This window comes from Pelophylax lessonae (genome assembly GCF_965119305.1).
Source record: "Pelophylax lessonae genome assembly, chromosome: 1".
NCBI classification, from domain to species: Eukaryota; Metazoa; Chordata; class Amphibia; order Anura; family Ranidae; genus Pelophylax; species Pelophylax lessonae.
In genome coordinates, this window is record NC_138768.1 from 234441651 (window position 1) to 234460832 (window position 19182).

General features: G+C 42.3%; 1 protein-coding gene across 1 annotated transcript in view; it reads right to left on the reverse strand.

Moving 5' to 3' along the window:
- Window positions 1-6198: 6198 nt before the first annotated feature.
- The window catches only part of DENR (density regulated re-initiation and release factor), a 28974-nt gene continuing 15990 nt past the window's right edge, over window positions 6199-19182 (reverse strand). The window contains exons 5-8 of the mRNA XM_082243389.1: window positions 15400-15480; window positions 10916-11032; window positions 7408-7547; window positions 6199-6469 (exon numbers count right to left, since the gene is read on the reverse strand). Of these exons, the coding sequence (XP_082099515.1) occupies window positions 6425-6469; window positions 7408-7547; window positions 10916-11032; window positions 15400-15480 (383 nt within the window). The 3' untranslated portion in view covers window positions 6199-6424. The remainder of the gene's footprint in view (window positions 6470-7407; window positions 7548-10915; window positions 11033-15399; window positions 15481-19182) is intronic.

Sequence of the window (19182 nt, forward strand, 5' to 3'; positions counted from 1 at the left end):
GTATATAAATGCTGGAACTCCTCCTGGAGCTGTACAATCCACTGTATTGGAAAACAGGGTAAAAAAACATCCGATACAACAGTGATAACACGTTTTAGCCAAGGAAGGCCTTTACCTTAGCTTTGACCAAGGCCTTCCTTGGCTTAAATGCATTAGCACTGCTGTATCAGATTTTCTTTTTTTACTGGTTTTCCAATAAAGTGGATTGTACAGCTCCAGGACAAGGGCCGGCTTTTATAAACCATTCCTATTAATGGTTCATACTCATGGTGGCCCTCCAGCCATCTAACAGAGTACAGACCATGGATTTCTTTTTTTGTTGCTCTCCCTTGTATGAAAGTAGTCCAAAAGAATGAAGCTGTCAGTACATGCCAGGAGTATGTGCACCCAAATATTAATCTTCTGTAAATAACACCTTTTAAATGTTGCTTTGCAAGTTGTTTTTATATTGATGGAGTAAATGTTTGTTAAACAGCTGTTATGCCTTCAAGTTTCTCTGAAGACTTCTTTAATAGGATGGCCACCAGTTCTCAAACCATCCAGGATGGTTAACCCACCTGAAGTTCAGACATCTGTGCTTTTACCCAATGCCCCCCCCCCCCCCCCCCCGGCTGGTTGATTGACAGTCTGACTAGTTACCAGCTGAGACTGGGACCTCCTATATGACAGTGACTAGTTACCAGCTGAGACTAGGACCTCCTATATGACAGTGACTAGTTACCAGCTGAGACTAGGACCTCCTATATGACAGTGACTAGTTACCAGCTGAGACTAGGACCTCCTATATGACAGTGACTAGTTACCAGCTGAGACTAGGACCTCCTATATGACAGTGACCAGTTACCAGCTGAGACTGGGACCTCCTGTATGACAGTCTGACTAGTTACCAGCTGAGACTGGGACCTCCTATATGACAGTGACTAGTTACCAGCTGAGACTAGGACCTCCTATATGACAGTGACCAGTTACCAGCTGAGACTGGGACCTCCTGTAGGACAGTCTGTCTAGTTACCAGCTGAGACTAGGACCTCCTATATGACAGTGACAAGTTACCAGCTGAGACTGGGACCTCCTGTATGACAGTCTGTCTAGTTTCCAGCTGAGACTGGAACCTCCTGTATGACAGTCTGCCTAGTTTCCAGCTGAGACTGGGACCTCCTGTATGACAGTCTGTCTAGTTACCAGCTGAGACTGGGACCTCCTGTATGACAGTCTGCCTAGTTACCAGCTGAGACTGGGACCTCCTACAGTGCCTTGCGAAAGTATTCGGCCCCTTGAACTTTGACCTTTTGCCGCATTTCAGGCTTCAAACAAAGATATAAAACTGTATTTTTTTGTGAGGAATCAACAAGTGGGACACAATCATGAAGTGGAACGAATTTTATTGGATATTTCAAATTTTTTTTAACAAATAAAAAACTGAAAAATTAGGCGTGCAAAATTATTCAGCCCCCTTAAGTTAATACTTTGTAGCGTCAACTTTTGCTGCGATTACAGCTGTAAGTCGCTTGGGGTATGTCTCTATCAGTTTTGCACATCGAGAGACTGAAATTTTTGCCCATTCCTCCTTGCAAAACAGCTCGAGCTCAGTGAGGTTGGATGGAAAGCGTTTGTGAACAGCAGTTTTCAGTTCTTTCCACAGAGTCTCGATTGGATTCAAGTCTGGACTTTGACTTGGCCATTCTAACACCTGGATATGTTTGTGAACCATTCCATTGTAGATTTTGCTTTATGTTTTGGATCATTGTCTTGTTGGAAGACAAATCTCCGTCCCAGTCTCAGGTCTTTTCCAGACTCCATCAGGTTTTTTTCCAGAATGGTCCTGTATTTGGCTCCATCCATCTTCCCATCAATTTTAACCATCTTCCCTGTCCCTGCTGAAGAAAAGCAGGCTGAAACCATGATGCTGCCACCACCATGTTTGACAGTGGGGATGGTGTGTTCAGGGTGATGAGCTGTGTTGCTTTTACGCCAAACATAACGTTTTGCATTGTTGCCAAAAAGTTCGATTTTGGTTTCATCTGACCAGAGCACCTTCTCCCACATGTTTGGTGTGTCTCCCAGGTGGCTTGTGGCATACTTTAAACGACACTTTTTATGGATATCTTTAAGAAATGGCTTTCTTCTTGCCACTCTTCCATAAAGGCCAGATTTGTGCAGTATACGACTGATTGTTGTCCTATGGACAGAGTCTCCCACCTCAGCTGTAGATCTCTGCAGTTCATCCAGAGTGATAATGGGCCTCTTGGCTGCATCTCTGATCAGTCTTCTCCTTGTATGAGCTGAGTTTAGAGGGACGGCCAGGTCTTCGTAGATTTGCAGTAGTCTGATGCTCCTTCCATTTCAATATTATCGCTTGTACAGTGCTCCTTGGGTTGTTTAAAGCATGGGAAATCTTTTTGTATCCAAATCCAGCTTTAAAGCGGAGTTCCACCCTGGTAATACTCTTTTTTTAATAAAAATACACCTGGGACAGTCAGGGCTAGTACATTCCACAATGGCTAGCCTCTGATCTGTCTCGGGTTTCACTTACCTTTTAGGACAAATACTTACCTTGAAAAAGTATTGTCCAGCGCTGCCATCTCAGGTGTGGGCAGGTTGAAGCCAGCGCGATCCTCTTCTGCGTCCTCTTCCGTCTTCTTCGGTCCCACGATGCACTGCATCGGCCCCGCTGTCACTTCCGGTGCGCGCGCGTCATCCCTCCACAGCTTCTGGGCATGCCCAGAAGCTGTTTAGAAGGGAATGACGCGCGCGCCCCGGAACTGACGTCGGGGCCGGTGCAGGCACAATGATTCCTGGGAGCGATGACGTTAAGCTCCCAGGAATCATTGCAAAGCCAGGAAGTGACGACGGGCCGTGGCCGCCGAGGGGAGGAAGAAGGAAGTAAGGTAAGTATATTTTCTTCTCTACGAGGTAAGTAAAAAAAAAAAAAAAATGCAATTATACATTTGTTTTTCAGGTGACTCGGAGCGAGAAGATGGAGGTAAGTATCATTTTAGGGTGGAACTCCACTTTAAACTTCTCCACAACAGTATCTCGGACCTGCCTGGTGTGTTCCTTGTTCTTCATGATGCTCTCTGCGCTTTAAACGGACCTGAGACTATCACAGTGCAGGTGCATTTATACGGAGACTTGATTACACACAGGTGGATTCTATTTATCATCATTAGTCATTTAGGTCAACATTGGATCATTCAGAGATCCTCACTGAACTTCTGGAGAGAGTTTGCTGCACTGAAAGTAAAGGGGCTGAATAATTTTGCATGCCCAATTTTTCAGTTTATTTGTTAAAGTTTTAAATATCCAATAAATTTCGTTCCACTTCATGATTGTGTCCCACTTGTTGTTGATTCTTCACAAAAATTACAGTTTTATATCTTTATGTTTGAAGCCTGAAACGTGGCAAAAGGTCACAAAGTTCAAGGGGGCCGAATACTTTCGCAAGGCACTGTATATGACAGTCTGACTAGTTACCAGCTGAGACTGGGCCCCTTTGTATTACAGTCTGCCTAGTTTCCAGCTGAGACTAGGACATCCTGTATGACAGTCTGTCTACTTACCAGCTGAGACTGGGCCCCCTTGTATGACAGTCTGCCTAGTTTCAGGCTGAGACTGGGACCTCCTATATGACAGTCTGCCTAGTTTCAGGCTGAGGCTGGGACATACTGTATGACAGTCTGCCTAGTTTCAGGCTGAGACTGGGACATACTGTATGAGAGTCTGTCTAGTTACCAGCTGAGACTGGGACCTCCTGTAGCAGTCACTTTTGGGTGCCAGTTTGACCTATTACAGGAAGTGGAATAGTAAATATATCGTCAGGATACACCAGTTTTAAAACTATTAGGAACAGGATAAAAAAAATGCTGTGGAAAGGCTGTTGACAGACTGCAACATATATGTATCTAATAAAAATGTTTCCAACAGTTCCACTTTAACTTTCCTGAATACACCATTATGTCACCCTCCACTGCACCTTATGGAATTGATAACTGATCCACCGCTGCAGTTCAGGCATTTCGCCAACCAGTTTGTCACATCACCATGGACATAGTCTTTGTCTGAATTAACCACACTAATTAAGCTTATATAAAAATTTATTTTTATCCTGACTTTTCACTGGATTGCAGTATGTGTTTAGTAACTTTTTCTCAAAATAAAAGTGTTTTACACTATGTGGACCCCCTTTTTTTCATCCTTATTGGTCACGTCTGAGGAACACCAGGGGTCTTACCACTGAGGGATTCGCTTTGAGTGCTGGATCATTATTTAAACGCTGGTCTAGACTCCTAGACCGTGAAGTTTAGAGATCAGGTGGATATTCATCTAAACAATCACATTTCTTTGGATATTACTTCAATGGACTTTCTTCTCATCTGTCACAATGCACTTTATGGACTATTTTTTAATGATTTACTTTATTTACCACGCTGCAATTTTTATTATGTATGTTTTTGCACAACTGGTTCTGTTGTAATATTGCAAGCTGCTTTCACTTATCACCTGCTCAGTAATATTTTTTACATCACCATGGGAACCTGAAGGAGGACTGCCAGGGGACTGTGCAATGAGGATAGCTTTTTTTCTTTTTAATTACTTGGGTGATTAGTTAGAGAGGGATGGGGGATGCGGGTATTATTTACTTAGAAGGGATGAGGGCTAGATTTCAGCTTTAACCACTTTAGCCCCAGCCCTATTTCGGACACTTTTTGTTCACAAGTTAAAACCAGTATTTTTTCCTAGAAAACTACTTAGAACCCCCAAACATTATATATATTTTTTTAGCAAAGACTCTGGAGAATAAAATGTCGGTCATTGCAAAATTTTTTGTCACGCGGTATTTGCGCAGCGGTCTTTAAAACGCCATTTTTTTGGAAAAAATTTGAAAAATCACATTTCACTGCATTTAAAAAATACTAAACAGTAAAGTTAGCCCATTTTTTTTGTATATTGTGAAAGATGATGTCACGCCGAGTAAATAGATACCAAACATGTTACGGTTTAAAATTGCGCCCCCCCGTGGGATGGCGACAAACTACGGTCAATAGAGATCTCAATCTGCGACGCTTTAAATTTATTTAACGGTTACCAGTTTAGAGTTAGTGTGTAGCTCTTTTTTTTTAATTATTGCCCACGCTCTGGCGATCGCGGCGATACCTCACATGTGTGGTTTGAACAGCGATTTCATTTGCGGCTCGACTTGCGTATACGTTTTTTTTTGTGCGCGAGCTAACGGTGACGGGGACGGCTAAATTTTTTATTTTTTTTTTCCTATTTATTTTTTCTTTTTTTTAAACTTTATTACAGGTTTTTAAAAAAAAAAAAAAAAATCTGATCACTTTTATTGCTGTCACAAGCAATGTAAACATCCCTGGTGACAGCAATATGTCGTGACAGGTACACTTTATGGAGGGATCGAGGGTCTAAAAGACCCTAGACCCCTCCACTACACTTCCCTGTATGCAAAACGCCGAAAACGGCATTTTTGCATACAGCCGTTTTTCAAATCTGCCGCCTTTTGCAGCACAGTAACCCGGAAGTGACGTCATGGACGCCGCCTCCGGGTTACGTCATCGGAGACCCGATCGATGCCGTTTCCGGCATTCATCGGGACTCCATCCAGCCGGCGGACGTGCCGGCTGGGTGCTCGGGGCTCCCGGTGGGACGGTAGCCCCGAGCAAAGCCGCGGAAGGCGGCAGGAGGGGGGGGGACGTCCCCTCCGCCCCCCCGGGTAACGATCGAGCGGCTCCCGAGCCGCATCGATCGTTACCGACGGAAAGCCGACCGTCGGCTTCAAACAACGGTACCGGGATGATGCCTCTAGCTAGAGGCATCATCCCGGTATAACCACTCAAAGTCAGCCGACGTAGAGGTTACGTGACTGGTAGTAAAGTGGTTAAAGAAGCAGGCTCCAGGGCTGCCATACACATTGTAGTCTCATTACTTTGTGGGACACTGACCTGAAACAAGTATGCAGGACATGAGTCAATGCCTAGTACAATTTAGTGGCTCACTAGATAGCATAGTACGGATAATGAAGATATGTCCCAGGTTCATTTACAAAACAGTACAGGAGGGGAAAAAAGGAAACATGAATGTCAAAAGACAAATAAAATGATTATGTCTGCTATTTAAAGTGATGTTTCATCTTCTCTCAGATCTGAACACTCTGCACCAACAAATAAAGCAGACATTGCACAGTAATGACCAAAACCATTTTTATTAATCTAAACACATATCATGCGCTTGCATGAAGGAACTTGGTTACCTTAACTTCAGCATTTAAAAATAAAAACCAAAGGGTAGCTTTCTACAGTGGGGCAGATGCCATGAACGGGGTAGTAACGTTTGACTGAGGACACAAAGCGCTTTGAATCCTCTCTCACTTTGGCTATATTGTCTAGAATGTAACAGGCACGATGTTAGATCACTTCTTTACTTCTCCAAGGTCATCAATGCTGTCGTCATCAACCTGTCAAGAGAAAAGGGGGTTATAATCATCTTTCCAAATAGATTGTGATGAAATGTAAAACCTGTCCAAATGCCTCATGTCTGATCGTCAATGGCCTCACCACTTCAGAGAAAAAAATAATTCAATTGGCACAGCTAGGGCTGTTTGGCATAGCACAGCCTATCAGTGGGAGGGGGTGTCTGAAACAGAGTTCCCCACCAATCCACATATTCAACAGCAGGATCCATGGACAGGTTTACCACCAATTCACTGGCAGAGGAGAACCTCAATGTATCACTTCATGACCTCAAAAGTATGTCATTTCAAGAATAAAAGCTGCAGTAAAAACCATATGCTGTCTTTGTGGCTGTGAAGTAAGGAGGACTTGGACTGTGCCACCTAGGTAGAGGCAGGGATTTATTTTCTCAAGTCAGAGAAAAAAAAAAATCAAACATGTTATACTTACCTACTTTGTGCAATTATTTTGCACAGAGCAACTCCGATTCTCTTCTTTTTGGGTCCCCCGGCAATCCTGACTCCTCCCCCATCTCTGCTCTCTATGCGTTGGCTCTGATTGACAGCAGCAGGAGCCAATGGCTCCCGCTGCTAAGTGAGCCAACGGGGAAGAGAGAGACCCGAGAGAGCCGCTGCTCCCATGTGCATTGCTGGATTGAGATTGGGCTCAGGTAAGTATAAGAGGAGGCTGGGGTAGCTGCACCCAGAAAGATTTTTACAATAATGCATAGAATGCATTAAAAAACTTCTACCTTTAGAACCACTTTAAAGGAAGTCTTATGCAAGTCAAATCACCTGATTCTAAGTCTAATGTCCATGTACATTAGCCAATGAAGCAAACATTTGTACTCTTAGAACACACACATCATAGTTTGAACTGGATGGACTGATGTCTTTTTTCAACCTCATAAACTATGTAACTATGCAACATCAGCATGAATTACCTCCGGCCACTTTTCTTGTATTACATCGATAATATCATCTGTGAAGTCTCCCTGAATGATGATTTCGTCCTCCCCAGTTACCGAGGCACCACAGGAGAATTTCTGAGCAAAGAATCTTTGTGCTTCCTTGAGATCAATTTCTGTACAAAAAAAAAAACAAAAACAAACAGACTTTGTAGTATAGTCAGCAATAGCATAGAAGCAAAACCAACTCTGAAAAACTACTGAAGTACTTTTTTTTTTATTTTATATCAAGAACTTTATTAAACTTTGTGCAAAAAAACAAATACAGAGTTCAGAGCAGACATTCCCACATCATACAGATAACAAGCAAAAATAAATGAACATCCTGCATACATTAATCGACAGAATAAGGCACCTGAATAGGCAGCTCATATTTACATTCTTACAAGGAAGTGGCAGTCATATAAGTCACGTGCCATGCATCAACCCATGTAAAAGGTACCAAACACTACCCTCACAGCCCGCCAGCCACCAATCTACCTAGCACCAGGTCCACTGGAGCCAGGCGTGGTACAGCCAACCAGGGAGCCCACAACTTCTCAAACTTGCCCGGACTGCCCCTGTGCTGATATATGTACTTTTCCAGTCTAAGCATATCCCCCATCTGGGCAGCCCATTCCTTATCAGAAGGGGAGTCCGGGGAGATCCAGTGGCTCAAAATCAGTTTCCTGGCCTGAAACAAGGCCCTTAGAATGGCATGCTTGGAAATTTCAGGGGTCTGGACTTCACCCATAATGCCTAACAGGCACATCTTGGGATCCTCAGACAATTGGACCCCAAATGCCCCTGACAGAGTGTCGAGCACACCCCCCCAATGCATGTGAAGTTTGGGACAGCGCCATAGGAAATGTACCAAATCCCCACGTTCTCTCCGGCACTTGGTACAGAGAGGAGTATCCCTCCTACGCATCCTATGTAATCTTGCTGGAGTGTAGTGGGTCCTATAGAGCACTGGTCCTCAACTCCGGTCCTCGGCACCCACTAACAGACCAGGTTTGCAAGATAACTAAATTGCATCACAGGTGATCTCATTTGCTGCTCAGTGATTGCAGTACTCTAGTCTGCATCTCCCCAAGGTAATACTTAAAATCTGGCCTGTTAGTGGGCCACGAGTACCTGAGTTGAGGACCACTGCTATAGAGAATATAAAGTTGTGATAACCTCTGAGCTACGTTTAATGAGCTCAGCTGAACCGCCTGAAGGGCCTCCTTCCACTGCTCATCCTCAAATGTTCCCACATCCTTTTCCCATTGGGCTGATATGCGCAGGGAGTGGTGGTCCAGGAAGGAACCCAATAGTAACGAGTTAACAGTGTGATATGAAACCTTTGAAGGAGTCTACCTCAGACAAAGTGAAACACAGGAGCAGGGGATTGTACCCACAGATCATCCCCCACCTGGGCCCCAACCACATGGCGGAGCAGCATGTAATAAAATTTGATGGATAGCGGGAGGAGAAACGTGGCCCTCATCTCATGAAGAAGTATTTTTTTTTTTTTAAAGGAACTTTATTGTATGTAAAAGATAGCAAATACAAACTGTAGTGAAAACATTTGCATTGACAGGTAGCATGGCAATAAACAAAATGTCCATTAAATACAGAACCATCACAGAGGAAATGATATACTGTATATCGATACCAATTCAAGGTAAACGTGGTGAGTCAAATATTGTTACAAGATCAGTAGGTACTACTCCCTTTAACTACTTACCACATACTGACGTACCCGTACGTCGGCAGACTTTGCGGGGTTATACCGGGAGGAGGCATCCTCCCGGTACCGTGGTTTAAAGCCGACGGTCGGCTTTCCGTCGGTAACGACCGATGCAGCTTGGGAGCCACTCGATCGTTACACGGGTGAGTGGGAGGGGATGCCCCCCCCCTCCCGCCACCTTCAGTGGCTTTGCTTGGGGCTCCCGTCCCACCGGGAGCCCCGAGCACCCAGCCGGCACGTCCGCCGGCTGGATGGAGTCCCGATGAATGCCAGAAACGGCATCGAGCGGGTCTCCGATGACGTAACCCGGAGGCGACGTCCATGACGTTACTTCCGGGTTACTGTGCTGCAAAAGGCGGCAAATTTAAAAAACGGCTGTATGCAAAACGTTGTTTTTGGCGTTTTGCATACATGGAAGTGTAGTGGAGGGGTCTAGGGTCTTTTAGACCCTCGATCCCTCCATAAAGTGTACCTGTCACTACATATTGGTGTTTATTGCTTGTGACAGCAATAAAAGTGATCAGATTTTTTTTTTTTTTAAAAACCTGTAATAAAGTTAAAAAAAAAAAAAATAAATGGGAAAAAAAAAAAATAAATTTAGCCACCCCCGTCACCGTTAGCTCGCGCACAAAAAAAAACGTATACGCAAGTCGAGCCGCGAATGAAATCGCTGTTCAGAACACACATGTGAGGTATCGCCGCAATCGCCAGAGCGTGGGCAATAATTAAAAAAAAAAAGAGCTACACTCTAACCCTAAACTGGTAACCGTTAAATTTAAAGAGTCGCCGATAGAGATCTCTATTGACCGTAGTTTGTCGCCATCCCACCTGGGGGCGCAATTTTAAACCATAACATGTTGGGTATTTATTTACTCGGCGTGACATCATCTATCACAATATACAAAAAAAATGGGCTAACGTTACTGTTTAGTATTTTTTAAATGCAGTGAAATGTGATTTTTCAAATTTTTTCAAAAAAAAATGGCGTTTTAAAGACCGCTGCGCAAATACCGCGTGACAAAAATTTTTGCAATGACCGACATTTTATTCTCCAGAGTCTTTGCTAAAAAAATATATATAATGTTATTTGCGATTTCCTGCGCATGGCTATGGATTTCTTGGCATAAAAGAAGATCAGGCACATAAATGTTTTAGTGCGGCTAGGGATAGTATCATAATTTATTTACCCAAATAGACATTGTAAAGGATCACAGATATTTGGCAATTGTGTAAGGTTACTAATGAAATCTGTAACTGCAGACCAAAAACTTCTGATAGGTGGGCACTCCCAGACCATATGGTAGAGTGTACCATCAGCCATGGAACATTTTGCACAAATAGAAGGACAGCTTGCCAATGCAAAATAAAAAAACTGGGTATATATAGCAAGATCTATATAAAAATTTAGTCTGGACAACTTTGTCCCTTGAGGAAATCACCATGGGGACCTCAAGGGGGATAATTTCCTGCCAGACTTCCTCCATGAGGTTCGGAAAATCCACTCTCCAGTGGGATTCTGTAGTCAAGAGCCTATTGGTTTTAGAATGTGGTAAAGAGGAGTAGTAAGTGGACACCAATTTATCATGAGAAGGGTCACAAAGAAAATTTTGCAGTTCAGAGGGTTTGAGAGACACAGTCAAACCAAACTGTGCAGACGCAGTATTTCGCAACTGGAGATACCTAAAATGGGCAGTGGATGGGGGGGGGGTTATAGTGTCGCTGAAAATCAGCAAAGGAGCAAAAGTCCCCCACGAAAACTGAAGTACTTACCAAACGTGGCTAGACCGCATACCCTCGTCACATATTTCTTCTTCGCTCTAGGGATTTTAGCTATTGTCACCTTCTGTGGTACAGTTTTCTTCTTCTGTTTGATTTGTCCTCTGCCACCTGCACAGTTGTAAAACAGAAGGTTATAGTCAAAAAAAACTTTTTTTGTCATAGTGAACAGATCATCCCTTTAATGAGGAGGTTATGGGATATAAAGGTTACACAAGTTTGGGGGCACCATGATGTCTGCTCCGACAAATCTCACCTTTTCAGAATAAGCCAGCACCAGAATATCAAGTTCTATATTGTTTTTCCTAACAAAACCTACACTAAGGGGCTCATTTAAAAGAGAGAGCAGATATTGCCTTCTGCCACTGTTACTCCATACCCTGGCCTGCATTTTGGGACCCCTTTAGAAGATGCAGGCTTCATTAGTCTGCAGTATTCTATAGAGTTCTGTTTAATGTAGCCCATCTGACCTCCCCATCCGTTTTATCTTTACCATACACACTCCATTAAATTTAGACCTCATGCACGCTGGACGCTTTTTTCTCTCCTAGATGTATTTCCTCCAGGCAGCGGCATTTTGACAGAAAAAAACTCTTGACACTTGTAAACGTGTGTAACATGTGAAGCGTTTGAGGGTTGATTCATTTAATTGGCCAGAATAATAATTTATTTTGCCCACTGAAATGAATTAAAGCTCAATCACTAAATGTGCTATTTTCTAGCAAAATGCCGCTGCTACTGGGCCCACTGTTTTTTTTTTCCTGCCTCTAAATGCCTGTGTACATGGATACATAAGCTTACAAGCAGGGGTGTTTAGAGGCAGGGTTTAAAAAACAGGCCAGATGCCCCTAAGAGCAGCTGAAAACATGTCCAGTGTGCATGGGGTCTAATAGTGCTCCGGTGGATTTGGAGTCCCGAAGAAAGCAGAGGACCAAGCACATCACAGTGCTTTATATTTGTGTGGTTTTTTTTTTTTTCTTGTTTTGTTTTTTAAGCAGCAGTGTGGCTGCAGTACTGCTGCATTTTAAATGGGACCTTAACACTGAACTCCGGGAAAATTTATTAAAATGATCCATGCAATGGGAGGCTTCCCCCTGCACTTCAAGGGTTAGATGCCTATTAAATCAAGGGGAAACCGAAAACGGAACTATACTTCCCTTTTTAAGCTGGCATTTCTCCTCTCTCCAATGCCCAAGGTTGTAGGCAGACCCTCAGCATCCTCACTTACAATACGTCCTTGTGACTGATGGAGCAGGAAAGAGAAGCAGCTTTGGGGGACTGACTGTGCAGCTGGGAGGAAGCCAACGGGAGTGAGGAATAACGCCAAGTACTGTATAGTTGAATTTCATGTTCTCCCTAGCCAGAATTAATCCTTGCACCGAAGCTGCAAGGCTTATATAGTATCTTACAAAAGCGAGTACACTCCTCACATTTTTGTAAATATATTATATCTTTTCACGTGACGCTGAAAAAAATGACTCTTTACTACAATGTAAAGTAGCGAAAGTACAGCTTGTATAACAGTGTAAATTTGCTGTCCCCTCCAAGTAACTCAACACACAGCCATTAAGGTCTAAACTGCTGGTAACAAAAGTGAGTACACCCCTAAGTGAAAAAGTCCAAATTGGGCCCAACTAGCCATTTTCCCTCCCCGGTATCATGTGACTCATTAGGGTTACAAGGTCTCAGATGTGAATGGGGAGCAGGTGCGTTATCGCTCTCACTCTCTAATACTGGTCACTGGAAGTTCAACATGGCACCTCATGGCAAAGAACTTGCTGAGGATCTGAAAAAAAGAAAATAATTGTTGCTCTAAATAAAGATGACCTAAGCTATAAGAAGATTGCCAAGACCCTGAAACTGAGCTGCAGCACAGTGGCCAAGACCATACAGCAGTTTAACAGGACAGGGTCCACTCAGAACAGGCCTTGCCATGGTTGACCAAAGAAGTTGAGTGCACGTGCTCAGTGTCATAGCCAGAGATGGTCTTTGGGAAATAGACGTATGACTGCTGCCAGCATTGCAGCAGAGGTTGAAGGGGTGGGGGATCAGCCTGTCAGTGCTCAGACCATACGTCGCACACTGCATCAAATTGGTCTGCATGGCTGTCGTCCCAAAAGGAAGCCTCCTCTAAAGATGATGCACAAGAAAGCCTGTAAACCGTTTGCTGAAGACATGCAGACTAAGGACACGGGATACTGGACCATATCCTGTGGTCTGATGAGACCAAGATAAAACTTATTTGGTTCAGGTGGTGTTAAGCGTGTGTGGCGGCAACCAGGTGAGGAGTACAAAGACAAGTGTGTTTTGCCTACAGTCAAGCATAGTTGGTGGGAGTGTCATGGTCTGGGGCTGCATGAGTGCTGCTGGCACTGAGAAGCTACAGTTCATTGAGGGAACCATAAATGCCAAGATGACCACTACCTTGCTAAAGAAGCTGTGGGTACAGGTGATGGATTGGCCAAGCATGTCTCCAGACCTAAACCCTACTAAACATCTGTGGGGCATCCTCAAAGGGAAGGTGGAGGAGCACAAGGTCTCTAACCTCCACCAGCTCTGTGATGGCATCATGGAGGAGTGGAAGAGGACTCCAGTGGCAACCTGTGAAGCTCTGGTGAACTCCATGCCCAAGATGGTTAAGGCAGCGCTGGAAAATAATGGCGGAGACACAAAATATTGACACTTTGGGTCCAATCTGGACATCTTAACTTAGGGGTGTATTCACTTTTGTTGCCAGCGGTTTAGACCTTAATGGCTGTGTGTTGAGTTATTTTAAAGGGACAGCAAATTTACACTGTTATACAAGCTGTACACTCACTACTTTACATTGTAGCAAAGTGTAATTTCTTCAGCGTTGTCACATGAAAAGATATAATAAAATATTTACAAAAATGAGGTGTGTACCCACTTTTGTGAGATTCTGTATGCTCATTTTGTCTAGGCGGAAAAAAGAAGCAACTATACTTGCCATTACTGCTCATTTTTTATATTTTTCCGGGACTTGCGTTTTAACCACTTGCCTGCCAGGCCAGTTCGGACATTTCTCCCATACATGTGAAATTACTTAGAACCCGCAAGCATTTTAGCCTTTTGGCCACCACTTCACTTTCCATCTCAAAGCTATCCTCTGATGAGCAGTTGTCAGGCCCACAGAAATTTCCTTACTGGAATAGCTTTTATTGTATGACAGTGGTCCTCAACTCCAGTCCTCCGGGCCCACTAACAGGCCAGGTTTGCAAGATAACTAAATTACATCACAGGTGATCTCATTTGCTGCGCAGTGATTGCAGTATTCTAGTCTGCATCTCCCCAAGGTAATACTTAAAATCTGGCCTGTTAGTGGGCCCGAGGACCAGAGTTTAGGACCACTGTTGTAGGATACTGATGGCAACTGCTTACCAGTAAGGTAGAATTACCTGAGGTCTCTTTGTGGAATATTTCAGTAGAAAAATATCGTCAGTACCTTCCAGAGCAACATCCAAAAAACTGATACGGTCTTTGTTGTATTGAATTGAAAGGTGAATATTCACCATCTTTTTCACCAAATCCCAAAGAATTGGGAAATCCTTTGGATCACTACACCAAATACAGATCATTAATATAACAATCGTACCATAGGATTTTGTTCTGGAAGGGACTGCATTAAGAAAGAAAAAAAAAAATTTTTCACGTCTACACATACAGTTTCGTTAACAAGAGTATGGGACCTATTTGCGTGTGAGCACAGGGGGATGGGGGCGCTTTAAAAAAAACGTATTTTAATATAAACATTTTTTTTTCCCACACACACAATCTTTATTTTTTTAATCATCACTTTTATTGCCATCACAAGGGATGAACAACATCCCTTGTGATAGCATGGGCCATGACAGGACCTCTTTATGGAGAGATGTGAGGTCTTTTAGATCTCAGTGTCTTTTTAAAGCTGATAAAGTGGCTCGGATCAATTTTACTCTAGGAAATAGCCTCAACACGAGGCCGTGTATATATATGACAGCAGTACTCAAGTGGTTAAGAGAAATATAGAGGCTTCCATTTAAGTTCTGACACTTGGAGACGAGTACACAGCCAGAGTGGTTATTAACACACATACTTCACTCTGCTCTAAATGCACTCAACACAGTCTAATTTGTTTCAAATTTAAATGATTTACAGCCAACTGCATAGAGTTGGGACTAACCGATTGGACAGATTAGGTAGGCCCTCATTACTATATAGCTGTGAATAAGTGTAGTGTCTGACAGATCAAATCTGAAAGAAAATCTGACTCTGTATGGCCATTTTTAGAGGTGCATGAAACGAGCCTTTTATATTTATTACGCGTCAGCTGAAAAACCACAAGTATGCCTCTAAAAAACAAAAAACAAAAAAAAAGTATAAAATGACTTAACAGAAAAAAAATTGTTTTTTAAAAGAAAAGTTCTCACTGAATGTGTAATGGCACATTTGCAACCAATGACAAATTTAGAATATTTTACCTCTTTTTTGTTTTTTCTTCTCCTCCTCCTCACCAGCTAGCCCTTGTCCCTCACCAACAGATTCCTGTTTAGGACAATTCCCTTTAATCAACCAAAAATACAGATAATTAGGGAGGAAAGCAGAATCAAGTACGTTTTTTGCACTTTTTTGCTAGCAGCTATTTGTTGTTTTATGTTTAAAGCACTGATTTACTTTTATTTGCACTATTAGCACTCACTGATACAAGTCAAAAGATTGCTGGAAATGCTATATACAGCGGATGAGAAAAAGGTAGCAGTTTATATTTACTAAAATAATTGCATTTCCATGTTCTGTGTACTGTGGGAGACCGGATATAGTGAATGCAGGATCTGGGCTTAGGAACACTTTAACCACTTAAGGACCAGGCCTATTTCTGACACTACTTTTTAACAAGTTAAAATCAGTGAGATTGAGATATAATTGTGGGCTACCCTTAAAAAACAAAACTGATATTTAATAAAAAGAATAGCTGCTGCTACCACCTAAATGTGTTCCCACATGTGAAATAGATAGAATGAATGGATGTGGTAGCGCTGCTGAAAAGAGAAAGGCTTAATTGTAAAGTGTAAAAAATACAATAAAATCCATACAAAATATAATACACAAATATGTCTTACTAAAGTGCAATGTGATACTGGTTATATAAAAATGGTGCAACCAACAGGATTCAATCCAAAATAAAGAAATATGATAGCAAAAGATAAAAAAACATAAATTATATAAACATACATAATTATTTCATTTGGGATGTAGTGCCAAATAAGGTGAAGAGTATAGAAAAAGTGCAATGTGGTACAAAAGGCCAGTTCTTATTAAAGTAAAGTGCCATTCTGGCCCATTTAACACCTTTAATTCTACTTTGAAAAACGAAAGCTTTATACAGGGGAGTGTACCGAGCATGTGCGGACCTCCCTAAATGACAGGGGGTCACCCCACATGCGTGATTCGACCACCACCTAGTGTAATTAAATGGGTTTTCATTATATAAAGCCCTTACACACACTGCTCAGTTTCTTCCTCCAGTTGAAGCCATGATGGATCTGACGTTAACGCGTAGAGGTACCAAGCGGTGGGCAGGTTTGACGTTTTTATGTAACCTCTTTGAAGTCATGCTTGTCTAAAGCTGTTTTTTACTTTAATAAATGTGAGTTTAATATTTGGAGTTGGGCTTTGGGTTCATGCCTCCTGAATTTATCAATACTGCACCATTGGAGATTGTCTCCCCTTTTTTGTTTCATATGTGCTAAACCTTATTTGGAGTAACACCGATTATAGTGGAGTGATCTATTTGAACGGACGACACAAATCCATCTGCCTCCTAACTGCTTGAGACCCCTAGTGGGTGAATTATGGAGGTGAGCAGACATTTCACCTGGTGATAGCAGCGCATTATCCAAAGAGTGGATACACATGGAATGACCCACCGACGTTCTGATAGATTTTTTTGGAATTCCTTTTATATTGCACATTTGGAGTGGATATTTATTCAATTTCTTCACTTTGGACTTATTCACTTGTTTTGCACTTTACTTTAATAAGAACTGGACTTTTGTACCACATTGCACTTTTTCTATACTTTTCACCTTATTTGGCACTACATCCCAAATTAAATATTTATGCATGTTATATAATTCATGTTTTTTATCTTTTTATTAGTGCTACCTGTAACAGAATCACAACCCACACTGTACTTCTGGACTTCCATCAGTATACGGCTTCCTCCCGGTCGTGAACATAGATATCAGATTTTCCAGCCGTCCCCATACAAAGCTAGCCGACAACTTAGCTTGTATAAGTTTTGGAACCTTCCTTTATTGAACACTTTCGCGCTCAATTTATACACACAAGCACATCCCCCTCCTGATTAAATTACCCCATCAGGTCAGGGGTTGCCTGATTACATTATCATATGCAGACGAAATTGTATACAGAAATATAATTAACCTGAACTAATTATCTAGCCATCTGGACAGAAACAATATGGGAGTTCATTACCAATTAACAATGGGACAGAAGGCTTAACAGAATCCACATCACACCTCAATACACAGACAATAGGGAGAGCCTGTCGGTGACATTGAAGTTCAATACACATTATCATAATTGTAAACACAGAACCCATTTGAAGTAATCCAAACCATTAAGTATCTGTCTTTCACTCCCAGGGACGGTGAGTACTGTCACACTATCATATTTATTTTTTTTATTTAGGATTGAATCCTGTTGGTTGCAGCTTATATAACCAGTATCACATTGCACTTTAGGAAGACATATATTTCTTTTGTATTATATTTTGTATGGATTTATTTATATTTTTTATACTTTACAATTAAGCCTCTTTTCAGTAGCGCTACCACATCCATTCATTCTAAGTTAAAATCAGTATTTTTTGCTAGAAAATTATTTAGAACCCCCAAACATTATAATATATATATATAGACACACATACATACACATTTTTTTTTTTAGCAGAGACCCTAGAGAATAAAATGGGGATCGTTGCAATACTTTGTCACACCGTATTTGTGCAGCGGTCTTACAAACACAATTTGTTTTTGGAAAAAAATATAGTTTTCTGAATTAAAAAAAGAAAAAAAAGCCCACAGTAAAATTAGCCCAATTCTTTTCAATAAAGTGAAAACATTTTTTACGCTGAGTAAATAGATATCTAACATGTCATGCTTCAAAACTGCGCACACTTATGGAATGGGGACAAACATTGGTACTTAAAAATCTCCATTGGTGACGCTTTAAAAAATTTCTAGAGGTTACCAGTAAAGAGGAGGTCTAGGGCTAGAATTATTGCTGTCACTCTAACGATCGCGGTGATACCTTATATATGTGTAGTTTTTGCACACCGTTTACATATGTGGGCGTGACTTGCGTATGCGTTCGCTTCTGCGCATGAGCTCGGAGGGACGGGGCCCTTTTAAAAAAAATTTTCTCCTTATTTTACCTTCTATTTTTACACTGTCCCTTTGTCAAAAAGACCTCAGATCTCATATCTACACTTAAAAGCAAAAAGAAAAAAAGGGCCCTTTAAGGCCATTGGGAGGAAGCGACGTACGCCGTTGCTCCGGTCCTCCAAGGCCATACAGTTGAGTGAGGGCCATCTTGCCCTCACTTGACTTCCTGCCTGGGACATAGATGGACTGGATTGTTTTTCCTGCTACCGACGGCTCCGGTAAGTGGGGAAAACGTCCAGGAAGCGGCGGGAGGGGCACCTCTCCCACCGCCAATTTAAAGGGATCTTGCGCCGAATCCACCGCTGGGACCACTTTCATGTGAAAGAGGACCGTCCGCCCTGTAAGAAAATACCAGGGTTATGGCAGCTATCTGAACGCGGGAGTTCACTTTCCGGCTAGGAGCTCCGGACCTTCAGAGCGCATGCACCGCTGGTGTCAGCGGCTGCATGCAGGGTAAATATCTCCTAAATCGTGCAGATTTAGGATGTATTTGTTTTACCTACAGGTAAGCCTTATTATAGGCTTACTTGTAGATAAAAGTTGAAAAGCGGAGTATACTACTGCTTTAACGTCAAAGTAATGTAAAACTGCGGCGGGCGGTCCGGAAGTTGTTAATAACCAGGCCATTTTTTGCGATACAGCACTGTGCTACTTTAACTGACAATTGCACAGTCATGCGACGCTGTACCCAAATAAAACGGATGTCCTTTTTATCCCCAGAAATAGAACTTTCTTTTGGTGGTATTTGATCACCTCTGTGGTTTTTTTTTTGCACTAGAAACAAAAAAAAGACCG